The sequence below is a fragment of the Acanthopagrus latus genome, chromosome 20, assembly GCF_904848185.1.
Source record: "Acanthopagrus latus isolate v.2019 chromosome 20, fAcaLat1.1, whole genome shotgun sequence".
NCBI classification, from domain to species: domain Eukaryota; kingdom Metazoa; phylum Chordata; class Actinopteri; order Spariformes; family Sparidae; genus Acanthopagrus; species Acanthopagrus latus.
This window is the reverse complement of record NC_051058.1, coordinates 16,063,574-16,078,480: the sequence shown is the minus strand read 5'-3', so window position 1 is coordinate 16,078,480 and position 14,907 is coordinate 16,063,574. Positions and strand designations below refer to the sequence as shown.

Sequence of the window (14,907 nt, the reverse complement as noted above, 5' to 3'; positions counted from 1 at the left end):
AAGAGAACAGCCTCTGACACATTCCAAGCATTTCTCAGGTTCTTTTTGTACAAGTAGTGCATGCAATAAAAGGTACATATATGAACTGACTTTGGGTCATTGATCAAAGTTTTACATAAAAATGTTTATTATACAGCAAGTGTCTAAAGACTGATTCACGAACAGCTTGAGTGTCATTTTAAATGCAAGTGTACAAAAACAATCACAAAATGTTTGAGTCATATGACCAAGAAAACATGACAAAGGGTGTATATAAATCAGTTTTAGTCAAAAAAGCAATAGTTGGATGTCAGAACATACAAAGAACAAAGAAATATTTAACAATAGTCAGAAGCGTGAAGAAAAGTTTTAAACAAACACTGGAGAAAGAAATGACAGGAAACAATATGGTAATGGTACACTGGATGCCAGCAGATAAACCCGATATGTGATGAACGCTTCATACGCAGAGGGAACCAGTCCAAGGAGGACTTAAGTTGACCTGTAAACCAAAAAATAAAAAATAAAAACGTAGAGAAGAGATTCAATGTAGAAGTATTTAAACACATCCCTGTATAATAAAAAGACGAGGCAGCTACCTCAAACAGTCTCAAAACCGTCTCATGTGACTGCCTTAACGTCAAAAAAGTAATTTTGCAGAGGAACAATTTGTTACATGTTGTTGTTGATTGTATAACCATTTATACACAGGGTTTCTCTTTGTCTTCTCACTCAGTGTATATTTATAAACAGCATGGACACACAAACAGGGGGAGGATTTTCTCATTTTCAATCGGTCCATCTTTCAACTGTCGGATATTGAAGAGTGGACCGGCAGAGATACAGATCAGCATATGCTGCAGCTGGACGTGCTCCTAATAAATGCAGCTGCTCACAGATTCACTGAGGACACAAGACTCACTTGGGCTTGGTCTCGGCATCTGTGACTTGGCGAATGAAGATGGCGTCCTCTGGGTGGCTGATGTCTCCCTTCTCGTGCATATAGGAGGAGGCGATTGCGAGCATGGTGCCGTCGTTATTGAAGGCCAGGGAGGCGATGCTGGTCGGGTACCTGTGGAACTGACACAGGCGCTTCTTGTTGAACGGGTCCCAGATGTTGACAAAGCCGTCTGAGCCACCTGGTAAAAGGAAAGACTCAAGGTCAGCCATCAAAAGATTTAGGCGGTATGACTGCTGAGATACAGATCGGTAATAACTGTGTGTTCCTCATGCAACCTTGGCAGCTCAATGCTTAAAAGGTCATAGGAAAAACGATGATTTATAAAAACAAACTGCCCAATTAGAGAAACCGAATAAAGGAAAAAAACAAATGCTTTTGTCTAGACAAACATACCTGTGGCAAAGGTGTTATGAACACTGTGAAATGAGATGGCATTGACAGGGTAAACATTCTCAATTCCTTCTTCCTTCAGCCTGTGGCACTTGAAGGCGTACTTCTTCTTCTGAACCTCCTGGCTTGGGTCCAGGTACTCCACAGCTACACGTCCCTCGATTGAACTCAAGACATAGCCCTGCAGCCGAGATAGAAAATATGAAGTTACCAACCAAATTCCTCACATTAAGATGGGAGTATTTGTAACACAGTACTCTATTAAAAGAAAATTATCTGTCAAATTTGAACTGTTATCTGCATCTTTCATCCGAACTGTGTGATTCTAATTCAAAGTGTACCTGTTTGTTTGGGAATGCTCTAATGCAGCGAGTCTGATACTTGAGACTGGACTCTCTTCTTTGCTGTACGTAGCCCATGTTCCGCAAATCCCACACCAGGACTCGTCTCCCAGCTGTGCCAACGATCAGCCTGTCTCCAGCCACAGAGAGGGTATACACCTTTCACAGAGACGACAAGTATGAGACAGAATGGAGACTCAACGCCGGCAATGCCAAAAGTCATACTTGATACCTACGCAAACACGTGCAATAGTGAATATGTTGTGATGATATTACACCTTTTACATCAATGTCCTAAACAGCTATTTGATGGTAAATAAACAAAATTACAAGGTCTTAATTTCATTATACATAAAGGCCCAACACTGTGAATCTTAAAGGTCTATCTCTTTCTAAACTAGTGGTTGAATGTTTGTAAAAATAAGATAAAAAGGGAAAGAGGTACTTTTCCCTATCTAATATCCTACTGGTTGATACCAGTGATTTCTCATTCGACATGTCTTTCCCAAACATCGTGTTTCTTTGAGAAATACACCAACCGAACAAGACAGGAAACTCTAAAAACAAACAAACAAAAAAAATCCTGAGTCACTGAAATTACAATTACATCATCTCATTGAGGTTTAAAAATTAAACCTGCAAGTTAGTCTCTCAATAAATCTTTCACACATTTACTACACTCATACTTTTTGTCATAACACACAATAGTGTTTCTCTCTTGCTTTACCTTTTCAGGCTGAGTAAAGGTGCCAGCATTGCAGGGCGTCCTTGGGTCCCACAGACGAACTGATCTGTCCCAGCTCCCCGTTACCATGACATTAACCTCTGGGCAGTATTCCACACAACGAATTGGGGCATCATGTGTTCCAACTATTGTATCTGTTTCAAGATAAGGTTAGCATACCATAAATAAACACATCTTGTAAGATAATTGCATAGTTATGAACACCGGTTTAAGTGATAATGTCTGGGGACTTTAATTTATACTTGGCAAGTTTGTGACATACCTTGGTCTGTGTTCAAATCATGAGTTTTCAATTGTGCATCCAACCCGCCACTCCAAGAATGCGTCGGGTCCTGCAAGTAAAAGTTGAGGGTTACCAGCGTGTATGCCAGACTTTTAATCTTTGACATGGCAATGAGGAACCTAAACAAATAAAAATAACAAATGTGTGACCTACATAAAAAGCACAGTCGAGAACTGGAGCAGTGTGTTGGTACTTCATCCGCATGGTGTTGGTTACGACATCGAAGAGACGGACAGTGCAGTCCCAGGAGGAAACCAACAGGAACTGGGTTGTGCTGGGGCTGAACTTGACAGCAGAGATGCTGTCCTCTGGTCCCTGGTTCAACTTGTACTCATTTGAGCCTGTCATCTGCAAAAAATAATTTAAAAAATCAGAGAAATTTAGTGAAGCTCGAATATGACTTTCATGAGATCCAAGTAATGCTTACATGTAACCTTTGAATTCAACAATACACAGGGGCAGATGCAGCAGCATAAAATACTTTATCTTGTGCAATCTACCTCAACAACATCACAAACTAGAGCTTGCAAGAGTTTAATGTATTTAGATAACATGCTTCAAATTGTTACTGACACACTATTGAGTACTTGCAGGTAGTGTCATTGTGTTCATACCACATTTTATTCGTGTCAATTTATACAAAACCAGCTGACCTAAAACAATATCACTACTGTCACTGACAAAACAAGCCATGCAATGAAGGTTAGATTTAAACCATTACATACACATGAGATTACAAAACTTTGCTTTCAGCAAAAGCCTGTCGTTATGTTTTGAATCATAGCAGGTGGCTCCAAGAGGCTCTCATATGAAGACATTATTTTCGAAAACCTTGTACTAAATCTAATCACCTAATTGTATTAAATTGGATCAATCTTTTCATATACTCAAATCAATAAACGCTCTAAGCGTGTTATATCCTCTTGTTCGTCTGAAAAACATCTCTCATAATATAATTTTACAGAAACACATCCGCATACTGGATCGATCGCTAAACATGCTTGTTGTTAGCCTGATTCAATGACAATTATGGATTCAGCCAATTAGCCCCACCGAGTGCTTAGCCTGCTAGCATTCGATCTAAGTAAACGTTTTTTTATGCGAAAGCTGGCGGAATAATAACTTTTATCCCAAGGTTTTTCAACCGCTTGTGTTCTTATGTCAGTCAGTAAACACGACATTTTCAGCAACATCCAGCAATTACACCGAGCCCACGTCTGCTACCACCGGTGTTTGCTAACATTAGCGCTAGCTTGTAGAGCTAAAGTAAGCTACAAGCACGGGTAGAAGCAGTTTCACTTTACTTACCGCTGCGGCTTTGTGTGAGTCAGACGCGACTGTTTCTTCTTTTCAACTGGAATAGATAAAATTATGCCTCGGCTGGCAATAAAATATAAAACAGCCAACGCTAACGCGGAAAATGCTGTACCGCAATGTGGCTGCGTGCAGCTAGCTTACTCCGTTGTAAGGGCAACCGCTGGTCCGGAGGGTGCTGATTGGTCAAAGCGAATGTTCAAATTCCCGCCTGCGATGCGATTGGTTGATTCAATCTCAACGAGTACTTCCGTTGTCTCAGTGCAGGTCACATGACCCAAGACTGCTCCAGACTTCTCCCATTTCTCTCTTTCTCAATCTCTCGCTGCCAGAAAGGATGTGTTTCATGATTAGGAGTAATCATATGTCTACCATTAAAAAAGAATGTCATAAAAACACTATAATGCACCACGGTAAAACAGTAAATTTGTCTAAGAAGATGTTATTAAAGAGGATAATCTAGACTAATCTAGACTAGTTTGATTTGCACACGGATTCCTAAAGGCCCACATTGTTTTAGGCTATTGTTAATTTACTGTCTAATAAAAACCCTTCTATAAATATTTATATAGATTTCCTTTATGTTCCCTTTTGTTGGTTTGAGGATAACTTTGTCGAAAGGGGTGCAATCTGATTTAAAACCCTTGTTTTGTTGGTCACTGGCTATTTCAGACCTCTTCTCAGACTCCAGGAAAAAAAGAAAAATAAGTCAGCCTTCAAAACATGATGTCATTACATCCATAAAATGAGCAAGTACTGACTCCTACATCATTTAATCCCCTAATTCGCCTTTTAATAGTGATGAGATAGCCTATTGTTATCTGCATAATAGTCGAATATTTAAGAAAGGATGTTAAATTTGTCAAAATGGTCTATTCCAGAATAAAATTCCCAAAAATAAAATTAGGTTACGATCGGTCAAATGTCCCCAGGTCATCAGACTAGAAAACAGAATGAAGGTGGCCATCATTAATTAACTGTTAATGGTCGAATTTAGGTATTTTATTTTGGAGGGCACCATCATCTCTCCAGACCCCAGTTGTTTCTTAATGCTTCTTTACAAATTATATTTTTAATCTCAGTCCCTCACAGATGATTCAAACCTAACATATTTACTAGTTGCCATCATCAAATGATTCTTTTTCCACGTGCATCACAGTTGCATAAAGAGTAGATAGATGTCTTCTTTTTTTTTTGGAACGAAATCTTTACTGAGTGTAAGACCATATAATATACAGAATTTCAATAACAATATCAGAGAGAGAAAAAGAAACATACACAAAAAACAGAGGCTATTTTTGGCTCTTCCATGGCTTTAAAATCACCGGCAAAAAAAAAAAAAACATTTTCGTCATAATAAAAACAATATCCTATCACCTGCAGTTTGTCGGGATCACATGATTGTCCTCACTGTTACAAAGAGAGAAAAAGCATCGTTGCTGTTTTTTTTTGTTTGTTTTGTTTCTGTAAAAGTGAACTGTAGGTGACAAAGGCTGGTAGCCCAATAATGTGAAGCCAACGGTATATTGCACAATATTAGAAAATATCAAAATATTAAATTCCACTTTTCTTTTTTGTTCTTCTTTTTTCTTTTCTTTTTCTTTTTTTTTTTTCTTTTTTTGCTACAAACACAGACACAAATCTCTGTAAAATACATATGGACAGTCAAACCCTGTTTAAAACCAGCTCATTTGTTTTTCAAATTGTATTCTTTAAACCCACCATTTCAATCATAATAATAATAATAACAAAATTAATAATAATAATAATAATAATAATAATAATAATAATAATAATAATAATAATAGTTTTAGATTGTCCCTCTTGTAACATCAATTAGATCAGTAAAAGGGACCTCTTGTTCAAGTGCGCTTCAGCAGAATTAAAGATGATTACATAGAATAATAGTAATAATAACAATAATCAATAATAATAATCTAGCCTTGTGTCCGATGACTCTACAAAATATACAAAACTGTATTTCATTTTTTTTGTTCATTGTCATTTAAAAACATTATATACAGCCCATCGTGACTCGGTCGGTGTTAAACAGGCCTCAGCAGTGGCACCGGGTGGGAATAGTACATGTGGTGGGGGAAAGCCAGCAGCGACTGGCTCCCGGGTGAGTTTGCCGCGGAGCCCCCGGCCGTGTCCGAGCCTCCGTTCTCGTGGTAAAGTATGGGAACCCGCACAATCCTCTGCGCCGCCGCGTGGCTCAGGTTGGCCGCCTCCAGCTCCGCGGCCAGCTGCCTTTTCCACTTATTCCTCCGGTTCTGAAACCAGATCTTCACCTGCGTCTCCGTCAGGTGCAGGGACGCGGCCAGGCCTGCCCTCTCCGAGCTGCTCAGGTAGCGCTTGATGTCGAAGGTGGACTCCAACTGGAAGACCTGGCTCCTGGAAAACACTGTGCGCGTCTTCTTCTTCCGGCAGGGCTTCCTGTCCGGGTCCAGCTCGTCCGTTTTTCTCCTCCAGTCGTCCTCCTGGTCTATTTCTTTCTTTGGCTCCTCGGAGTCACTCTCATCCAGCGCGATATCGTCATCGGCGCTTTCTTCTTTGGCATCCTGGTCGCTTTTCTGGAGATCCGGGGAGCGTCTGTCCGGAGCCGGCGATGCTTCTCTGAGGCTGGCCTTCTCAGATCCTGCAGGAAAAAAATAAATAAATACAGTATTCAAATTTGATCCTTTTGGCCGTAAAACATGTGATCTTTAAGGGAAGTCTCCTGTATCTTAATGCAATCTAGACATTCAGTTTATTGGTGGATTTACGTTTTTCCTTCTGTTAAAAAACGATCTTTAATAGAAAATAATTTATTTTAAATCCCCACTCATATGATATCTTTTTATGATAAGGCCTTTTGCCTTAAAACTAATCTAAATTCACACTTTCCCAGTCCCCAACCCCACATTTTCTTTATCTCTAAAGTTATAAGTAATATGCACCTGCGGTCCTTAGATGAGTCCCGAGCGTGTACGGGTACCACCAGGTCGAAGCTCTCTCCAGATACTGCGCTGATAGTCCAATTCTCTGTGTGGGCAGCTCAAATCGGGGGAAAGACAAGTCTCCGAGCCGAGAGAACAAGCTGCCTTCGAACACTCCTTTGGACGAACCGAGGAAGCTCTTCGGCTTCGTGGGTTTGTCCTCAATATTCAGCAGGTTCTTTATGGAGAACGGCGACTCCTTTGCGGGTTGGCGAGTCTCCTGCGCATCAGAGTCTGCCATCGCCGTTCACTGTCCGATGTGGATCACCATCAAAACTTATCGAGGGAAAGAAAAAAAAGCCTGGGAAAAAAAGACCGACTTGTTGTATCGTGAAGGCAGACGAAAGAGAGGGGCAAAGAGAGGATGAACGGAACAAAGTTGTCCGACGCAGCTCCCGGGGGGCGATGATCAGAGCGAGAGCGCAGGAGATCACTGCGTCAAACTTGCGCCGGATTGTAATGATGAAATCAAAAATGCCATCCGAGTTAAAACGCGCTCGGTTTCTGCTATTGGGCAGGTAGAATAGCAAATGGGGTTTGAGATGAAACCGCGAGGGGGCTGTGACGAGAATAGACTGCAAAGAAAAAAAGGCCGCGCAAGCGTTTTGCCATCGGGCTCAACAGTACGCACCCACTTATCATCCAATTAGATTAAAGGGAAAAACTGTCTCGGGATTTTTTTTTCGGGTGGTGGGGGGGAAGCCTCAATCACCTGTCAGTAAATTGAATAAACGGTCCGGGGATTATCGCACCTCAACATGAGGGTGAAAGCAGCTTGGCCTTGGCACAAATTACGCACGTTTTACGCACGGATGCAAGCCACAGAAAACACATATAATGCTAATAATAGAAATAAGCAGACTTTGACATGAAAAGATACAAGACGATGTTTGCTGAACACTGTGACCTGCTGCCATTCATCTGTCCTGGCGCACGCTCGAGCGTCCTCCCTGCGCCACCTGCGCGCAACAGGAGAGCAACACGCGCTGTGTATTTCTCCTCATTGACATCAGTGGTAATTTTATTAGTCAGGAAGCGCTACAGGCGCACATCAAATTGAATGCTTGCCATTGTGATAAAGGCTTTTCAAATCAGCTTTGTACAAAAGCCTGCAAACCACAGGGGCGGCAGGTGATCTAATGCAGGAGGATGACCCAACGAGTCTGTCACAGATTACAATGACAGCGGTTCTCGGATGCAGCAAATTATATTTGTGTGCGTAATGAGACATTCATATGATCATGTGTGGTCAGATCAGATGATAAAGAGACAGAATGAACAGGAGGGAGCTTCAGTTTTCCTTTAAAAGCCTGCATGCTGCTCTTCTCTTAATATTGAGGGAACTAGGCACCAGCTTTCATGTTGAATCCAAGACAAAATATATGTCACTTCAAAAAATACCAAAGCAAACACACACAACAACATGGGCCACAGCAATGAAAAAGCCCTTTTGTACAAAGCTTTTAGATGAAGATGCTTTTGTATTTATCTGTAAGGTTATGTTTGGCTCACACTCCTGTGGTCAAAAAGTGACACAAAGTGTACAAAACAAAACAAAAAAAAAGAAAGAAAAGAAAAGAAACAGAACATGGAAGACATCTAATGATCATAATTCCACCCAGTCTCACAGCAGATGCAGAGAACTAATCCAATCAATTGCATTTGCTCAACCTACAAACATGCAGCCTGTCCTTTTAGCTCATGGAGCGCTCTCCAGCTCTAAAGGACAACACTGTGTTTTGTGAAAAGCTACTTGAATCCCTGCATAATTAGAGGTCTCATAGCTGTGTTAAAGATGGGGGCGGAGGAAGAGGCCAGTGGAGCTGCTGCTTGCCAAAGCAAAGTGAAAGGCAGATAGCTGTGTTTTCATCAGATTATGCTCATTAAACAGGGGAGGAGGGGGGGGGCACAATGAGCAGAACAAGTCAGAGTGGATCAGAGGGGGAGAAACGAGGTGCACTCGATCAGTGATGCAAACGCAGGCCTGTGTTCTCCTCTTTTAATTTCTTTTTAGTGATTTTTTTTTGTGGGTGGGGGGGGGGATGTCTGCAAACATGGAGCTGATCTTGTTGGCAAAACATTTTGTTCTGCCTGAGGTTAATCAGATACAGGGCAAGTTTTTAAAGACCTGCTTCTTTTATCTAATTACGTCACATATAATACACTCTGCTCATGTCAGATTATTGGGCTCAGGGCCCAGAGGACTCAAGCCTAAATCAAACTTTTTTTTTTTTTTTCATATCGCATCCTTAACAGATGATCAAATAATTAAGCTTCTTTTACAGGATATGATGATGAAAAGACTCAGAAACTGATGAGGAGGCCCAGGCCATGAATCATTATTACATCCTTATCCTGATATTTAGATCCTGGATATCATTATATTGTGCTTTGGCGTACAAGATGGTTGTCTTGTGACTCTGAGCTGGACTGCACTTGTTCTAATATTTGCTTCACAAGCTTATTATTCATATTCACTGATGGTTACGCATCAAATAAATCTGGCTTTGTTTACATTTTTTAAAAGTACTCACAGTCTTCGGTTACAATATATTTATAGTGGTACTACATGAGAAATATCCTATATATATATACACATATATATTATGTATCTATCAAAATATTTAAAGCACATATGGCCAGAAAGCTATTTTGTTAAAATGGGTTTAAAATCTGACTCAGATCTGTAGAAAATCTATTTACATTTTTTATTTTATTTTTTGTAATTGTGTCATTTTTAAAATCGTGATATATAATATCTTGCTATATTATGTGTGGGACATCTTGCCCAGCCCCACACATAACCCAACATTATCATGAGGATGGGAGATGTTTTAGATGAATCTACTTCCAGATGTGGGGAACATCTTTTAAAAAAAAATACTAAATAACTCTTCTGTCTTGTCTGGTGTCAACAGGCGACACTGAAGGGTTATCATATACTAGTCAATAAAAAAAATCAAGACATTTAGTTCTCTAGTTTTCAGAGAGAGGATGATCAAAATAATGTAAAAGGGAGATAAACTGTGTCTTAACATTTTTGATTTTATCAACCAGTTTGCCTTTCTCTCTGGTAGACACATTGGATTTTTGGCAAACCAGAGAGAAATAGGGATTTATTTTCCCATCAAAATGCAGTTTTTATCAGTGTGATGAAACATGACATAATCTTGGGCGGTGAGAGTATGAAACACTGTTGTTCATTAACTTCACAGGACGCTGAACATCTAGATATCCTGCCATTACAGCCATCATGACTCTGACCTTTCCCCTCGGTTTTTATCAAATAGAATAAATGTAAATGGTTAAGTACCATCAGTGATCAATGGCTTTCAGCACACACAGGAGGGGGTGATGTCTATTATGACTCTGTATACTTGGACACAGCTTGCCTGTGTTGTGTAAAACAATGGGGCTCATTTTACACAGCACGTGCAGGCTGGGGAAATGTAATCAGTCTCACCTGAAAAATGATCAGTGAGTCAATTACAGGAGGCCGCCTCTCCTCATCTGAAGCGCCGGCATAATTAAACTGATATAAAATATCATTAGAGGTGACAGGCTGTTAAAAGACACAGTAATTGACTGCTGCTCGGTGCTGCTGTCCCTCTGGAGAATGCTGCCATCTAGTGACAGAAGCCGGTACTACATCACAAACATGAGAGAGAGAAAAGATGGGTTGACTGCACCACAGCATACATTTATTGATATTGCCAAAGTCACTGACAGGTCGTTCTTTACAGGTAATTTCTTTACACCATGTGAAATCACTTCCTCAATTTCCTGACAAGGAACTGTACAGTATTTATGGATTGTATGAGTGTAACAGAGTACTCTACGAAGAAAGAAGTAGACATTCTGAAGGCACTGAAACATTTAAAGAGAATCAAGAAATCTCTCATATTGCAACATATGGATCTGTTATGTTATTCTGATTCATCACCACATGTCATTTTGCAGAAGGCGAGATAAGAGCTCCACATGACATTTTTATTCCTAGACTTCTGAAAACAAAACAAAAAAACATTAATACACCCGATGATCAACTTTGACTCTAAAGTTAGGGAAATGTAACCACATCAGTAACATTAGTAGTGGGGACGACTTAAAGGTGCAGTATGTAAGAATTGTAGTTGAAAACATCCAAAAACTAAACTACCATCAGCAAAATAACGGTTTGTTGTCATTACAAAGTTAGCATGCTGACCAGCTAGCCCTGGCCTGTCCCGTTTGGAATGTGCTCGCAGTATAAGCAACAACAATTGCTTCCATGCGCCAGGCTCACAATCCGGACCACCAGCTGCACGGCTAACTGAGCTAACTAGCTAATTGTTTCTACATTTCTCAGCAGTTGGCGCTCTCATGTTGATATGCTGTCCCATTTGTTTTGAGAGATCATTGAACATGATGTTGATTTTTTTTATTTTTTTTTTATTTTTATTTTTTTAACGTATTGCACCTTTAACAACAGCAGAGGTTGGTGAAACACAGGACAAACATTGAAAAACTGCACCAGAATTCTAGAAACATGAAAGCCAATCTACAGCAAAGTCCTTTTGAGGAAAGGAAAATGGAGTGTGACACAGCAGAGTGCAACCTATCAGGCTCCGGTGGTCGGACGCTCTCAGTAGTCGTACTCCTTATCTATGAACTTGGCCATAGTGGTCAGCTGCACATTCGTCGTACCCTCGTAAATGGTACCTGCACACGGAGACAAAACAAAGCATTAGAAAGAATTCCTGCTCTACAAAACAAGGTCAATTTTGTCGAATCCCCCCCCGACATGAATCTCGGGAGACAAGAGGGCTCATTATTCAGTCTACCGGAGAACCCAAATGTTGGTGGTGAAAGGAAAAGTGACATTCTGCCCTGGCAGCTTCCTTGGCTGCGTGTTGGTATAATGGCACTCTGATGGGGGGGAATTCCTGCAGAGTCCGATTACAGCCTCTGCTATCAGCCCCCCCCAACCCACTCTCTCCGCCCAGCTCTGGTCCAATCGCGAAACAACTACACCTGACCTTCCCTCAGCCCTCGTGACTTGTGTCCTTTCCACGGCAACAATCTCACAAGCAGCGTGCAAAACACCGGTTGTCCAGTCATGCTTACCAATTTTACAGTCTCTGTAGTATTTCTCTATGGGGTAGTCCTTGGTGAAGCCGACTCCTCCCATCCATTCGATGCATTTGGACGTGGTTAGTGTTGCAAGCTGTGGGAGATAAAACAGAACAGATATTACAATGACTTTAAAAAAAGGTGCAATGTGTAAGAACTGTAGTTTTAATTGTCACCAGAATGTATAGAAATAACCAGCATGCCAAAAGTTTAAGCACCAACACTCTTGCTGCCCGCACGGCTAACTGAGCATTCCATTGATAAAAAACAAAAAACAGATAACCATAAAGGTCATATACACAATAGAAATATACAAAGTAGTTCTTAAGTTCCAGAAAAACCCTGAACCTGAACTGTAGCCAGCGAACGAAGAATCTCACCTCAGCAGTGAAGTATTTAGCCATGCAGGCCTCTTTTATGAAAGGTCTCCCAGCTTCCTTTAGACGAGCGGCGTTGTAAGTCAGCAGCCGAGCGGCTTCGATCTGTGTTGCTACGTGGGCTATTTGGTGCTGCATGCCCTGGAACACAAAACATAACCATAACAATGCTGATGAATACGCCGGCCTCCAGAATCATAATGTGAATAATCACAACCATGTAAGCTGAAGGGAGTGGATTTCAGTTCTCTACCTGGAAGTCAAAGATTCGCTTTCCAAACTGCACCCTCTGTCTGGTGTAAGGAATGGTGTTGTCAAAGCAACCCTGTGCCAGGCCAAGCATCTGAAACACAGACAAAGTTATCACATGAAACTTGCGTATCATTTTGTACAACTGGAAATATAGCTTTTCTATAGCTTGTTTTAAATGATCTGAATTGAGGATTCACCTGAGCAGCGATTCCAATCCTGCCTTCATTTAACATTCCGATGGCATACTTGTACCCGTGACCGATCTGTCCCAGAATGTTCTTCTCCGGTACCTAGAACAGAGAGCAGAAAAGTTAGGAGAGGTCAAAGTGCGCTGAGGTTTCACAGTACAAGGTGTTTAAAAGTACCTTGACATTGTCCAAGTTGATCGGGCAGGTGGAGGACGCTCGCAGGCCCAGCTTGTTCTCCTTTTTGCAAATCTCAAGACCCTCGGTGTCTCTGTCCACGATGAAGCAGGTGATGCCTCTGTATCCCTGCCAATCAAAAGTCAGTTTGTCTTTATATCACAGAGGCACACACTTCTGTTAATAATGCTAATTTGTTTTTTGTTTTTTTTTAGATTCAGATAGATGACCGGTTACTCACGGCAGAGGGGTCCACATTGGCCATTACCAAGAAAACCCCTGCATGCTCCGCGTTGCTGATCCACATCTTGGACCCATTGATGATGTAATAATCTTTGTGTTTTTCAGCACGCGTCTTCAGAGAAAAGGCGTCACTCCCCGACTCTGCTTCAGAGAGGCAGAAGCTTCCAATCTGGGCGACAGGAGTGCACAAAAAACATTACAGCAAAGACGGGGGAGAATATTCGCAGCCAGACAGAAGAATATTACAAGTGCTCAGATCAACAATATTTTCAGGTTACAATCGAGAAAGTAAAACTCGATCAGTGCCACAACAAGGTGACAGAATGTCAGACTGCTCACCATGTCTGTTGACAGTCGGCTGAGGTACTGCTCTTTCTGAGCTGGTGTGCCCAGTTTGGCAAACAGCGTGTTGATCAGTGTGTTCTGGATGTCACAGAGCACGGCCACGGCTGGGTCCACCTTCGCCAGCTCCTCAATGACCAGGATGGAGGAGAAGAATGTGGAGCCAGTGCCGTTGTACTCCGGGTCAATCTCGATACCCATGAGCTGGAAAAATGAAATATCACGGTCGGTAAAATAGAAAAGAAGCCCTGACATAATTGTAATGAGACAATTTAAATGAATCACATACGCCCTGTTCAAAGAGGGATTTGATCACTTCCTCGTCCATGGCGGAATTTTCATCCATCTTCGACACAAACGGTGCAATTCGCTCCTGTGCATATTTCTTCACTGTCAAACAACAAGACAGAGTGTTTTAGTGATTGAGGACTGTGGAATAGCCTCCAGCTGTCCCAGCAGCAGGGCACATGTTACCAGAGCCCCGGCTCACCTGCCTCCCTCATCATGCTCTCCTCCTCTGAATACGTTTGAAGGGGAGGAAAGGAGGTCATCCCAGCTGCCTGGTCTGAGGACATGTCCGGAGCAGGTCTGTTGGACAGGCTCCTCCATCCAGCCTGACATGTCCCCCATGGTCGAGAGATCTGTCTGCAGGTCTGAGAGAAATGGAGTCAGCAGTGGAGTGTTTAAGTGCACGGTTGGGTGAAAGCACTGTTTTAACGGGAGTGCTAGGCTTTCACCTCTAATGTTACATTAATCAGTTTTCTTTTAGAGATCAGCAGCAATCGAGTTTGTGATGAAAGAAGCTTATTTGTTCCCCTTAAGCTAGGCTAGGGTTAGCCCCTCTGTTAGCTAGTAACGTCACATTAGCAAGGGCCAGCCAGGTTACGTAACTCAAGGATAAAGAATCGACGCGGTGGGGGAATATATTAAAACCAGTGCAGACACCCATCAAATGTAAATATTTAAGACTTGATTGTAATTCAGACTCACCTTTGAGAAAATCCTGACCAACGGAGCAGCCATGATCTGTTACAAAATGTTTACATGTGATGCTGCCTTCAGGTGCGTCCTGTACGAGTCGGACAGTTGATATTTATGGTTGTTCATCAGCTATAATTATACAACTGTTGAGTGAGCGCAAATGAAATCCAAGCTGCCTGGCATTATTCTTTTTTATAATAAGGCTTTAGCGAAATGAATTGAAAGCGCTTTGCTCTCTGTGAAAGAA

At 41.5% G+C, this 14,907-nt stretch overlaps 3 protein-coding genes across 3 annotated transcripts; all 3 read right to left on the bottom strand.

Annotated features, from left to right (window-relative positions):
• Nucleotides 1-103: 103 nt before the first annotated feature.
• On the bottom strand, nucleotides 104-4,196 carry bub3 (BUB3 mitotic checkpoint protein). The gene is made up of 8 exons (XM_037082319.1): nucleotides 4,008-4,196; nucleotides 2,853-3,047; nucleotides 2,679-2,748; nucleotides 2,399-2,550; nucleotides 1,672-1,830; nucleotides 1,334-1,511; nucleotides 902-1,118; nucleotides 104-481 (listed from the first exon to the last, which is right to left on the bottom strand). Exons 2-8 carry the CDS (start codon nucleotides 3,045-3,047, stop codon nucleotides 472-474), a joined length of 981 nt encoding a protein of 326 aa, XP_036938214.1. The 5' UTR covers nucleotides 4,008-4,196; the 3' UTR covers nucleotides 104-471.
• A 1,092-nt stretch (nucleotides 4,197-5,288) lies between these two features.
• Nucleotides 5,289-7,232, bottom strand: LOC119009972 (homeobox protein HMX3-B). The gene is made up of 2 exons (XM_037081740.1): nucleotides 6,953-7,232; nucleotides 5,289-6,651 (listed from the first exon to the last, which is right to left on the bottom strand). Exons 1-2 carry the CDS (start codon nucleotides 7,230-7,232, stop codon nucleotides 6,059-6,061), a joined length of 873 nt encoding a protein of 290 aa, XP_036937635.1. The 3' UTR covers nucleotides 5,289-6,058.
• Nucleotides 7,233-10,665: 3,433 nt separating this feature from the next.
• On the bottom strand, nucleotides 10,666-14,767 carry acadsb (acyl-CoA dehydrogenase short/branched chain). The gene is made up of 11 exons (XM_037080464.1): nucleotides 14,670-14,767; nucleotides 14,170-14,332; nucleotides 13,969-14,069; nucleotides 13,677-13,883; nucleotides 13,336-13,506; nucleotides 13,098-13,223; nucleotides 12,930-13,022; nucleotides 12,734-12,823; nucleotides 12,484-12,621; nucleotides 12,098-12,197; nucleotides 10,666-11,692 (listed from the first exon to the last, which is right to left on the bottom strand). The coding sequence occupies exons 1-11, from the start codon at nucleotides 14,700-14,702 to the stop codon at nucleotides 11,616-11,618; spliced, it is 1,299 nt and encodes a 432-aa protein (XP_036936359.1). The 5' UTR covers nucleotides 14,703-14,767; the 3' UTR covers nucleotides 10,666-11,615.
• Between the last annotated feature and the right edge of the window lie 140 nt (nucleotides 14,768-14,907).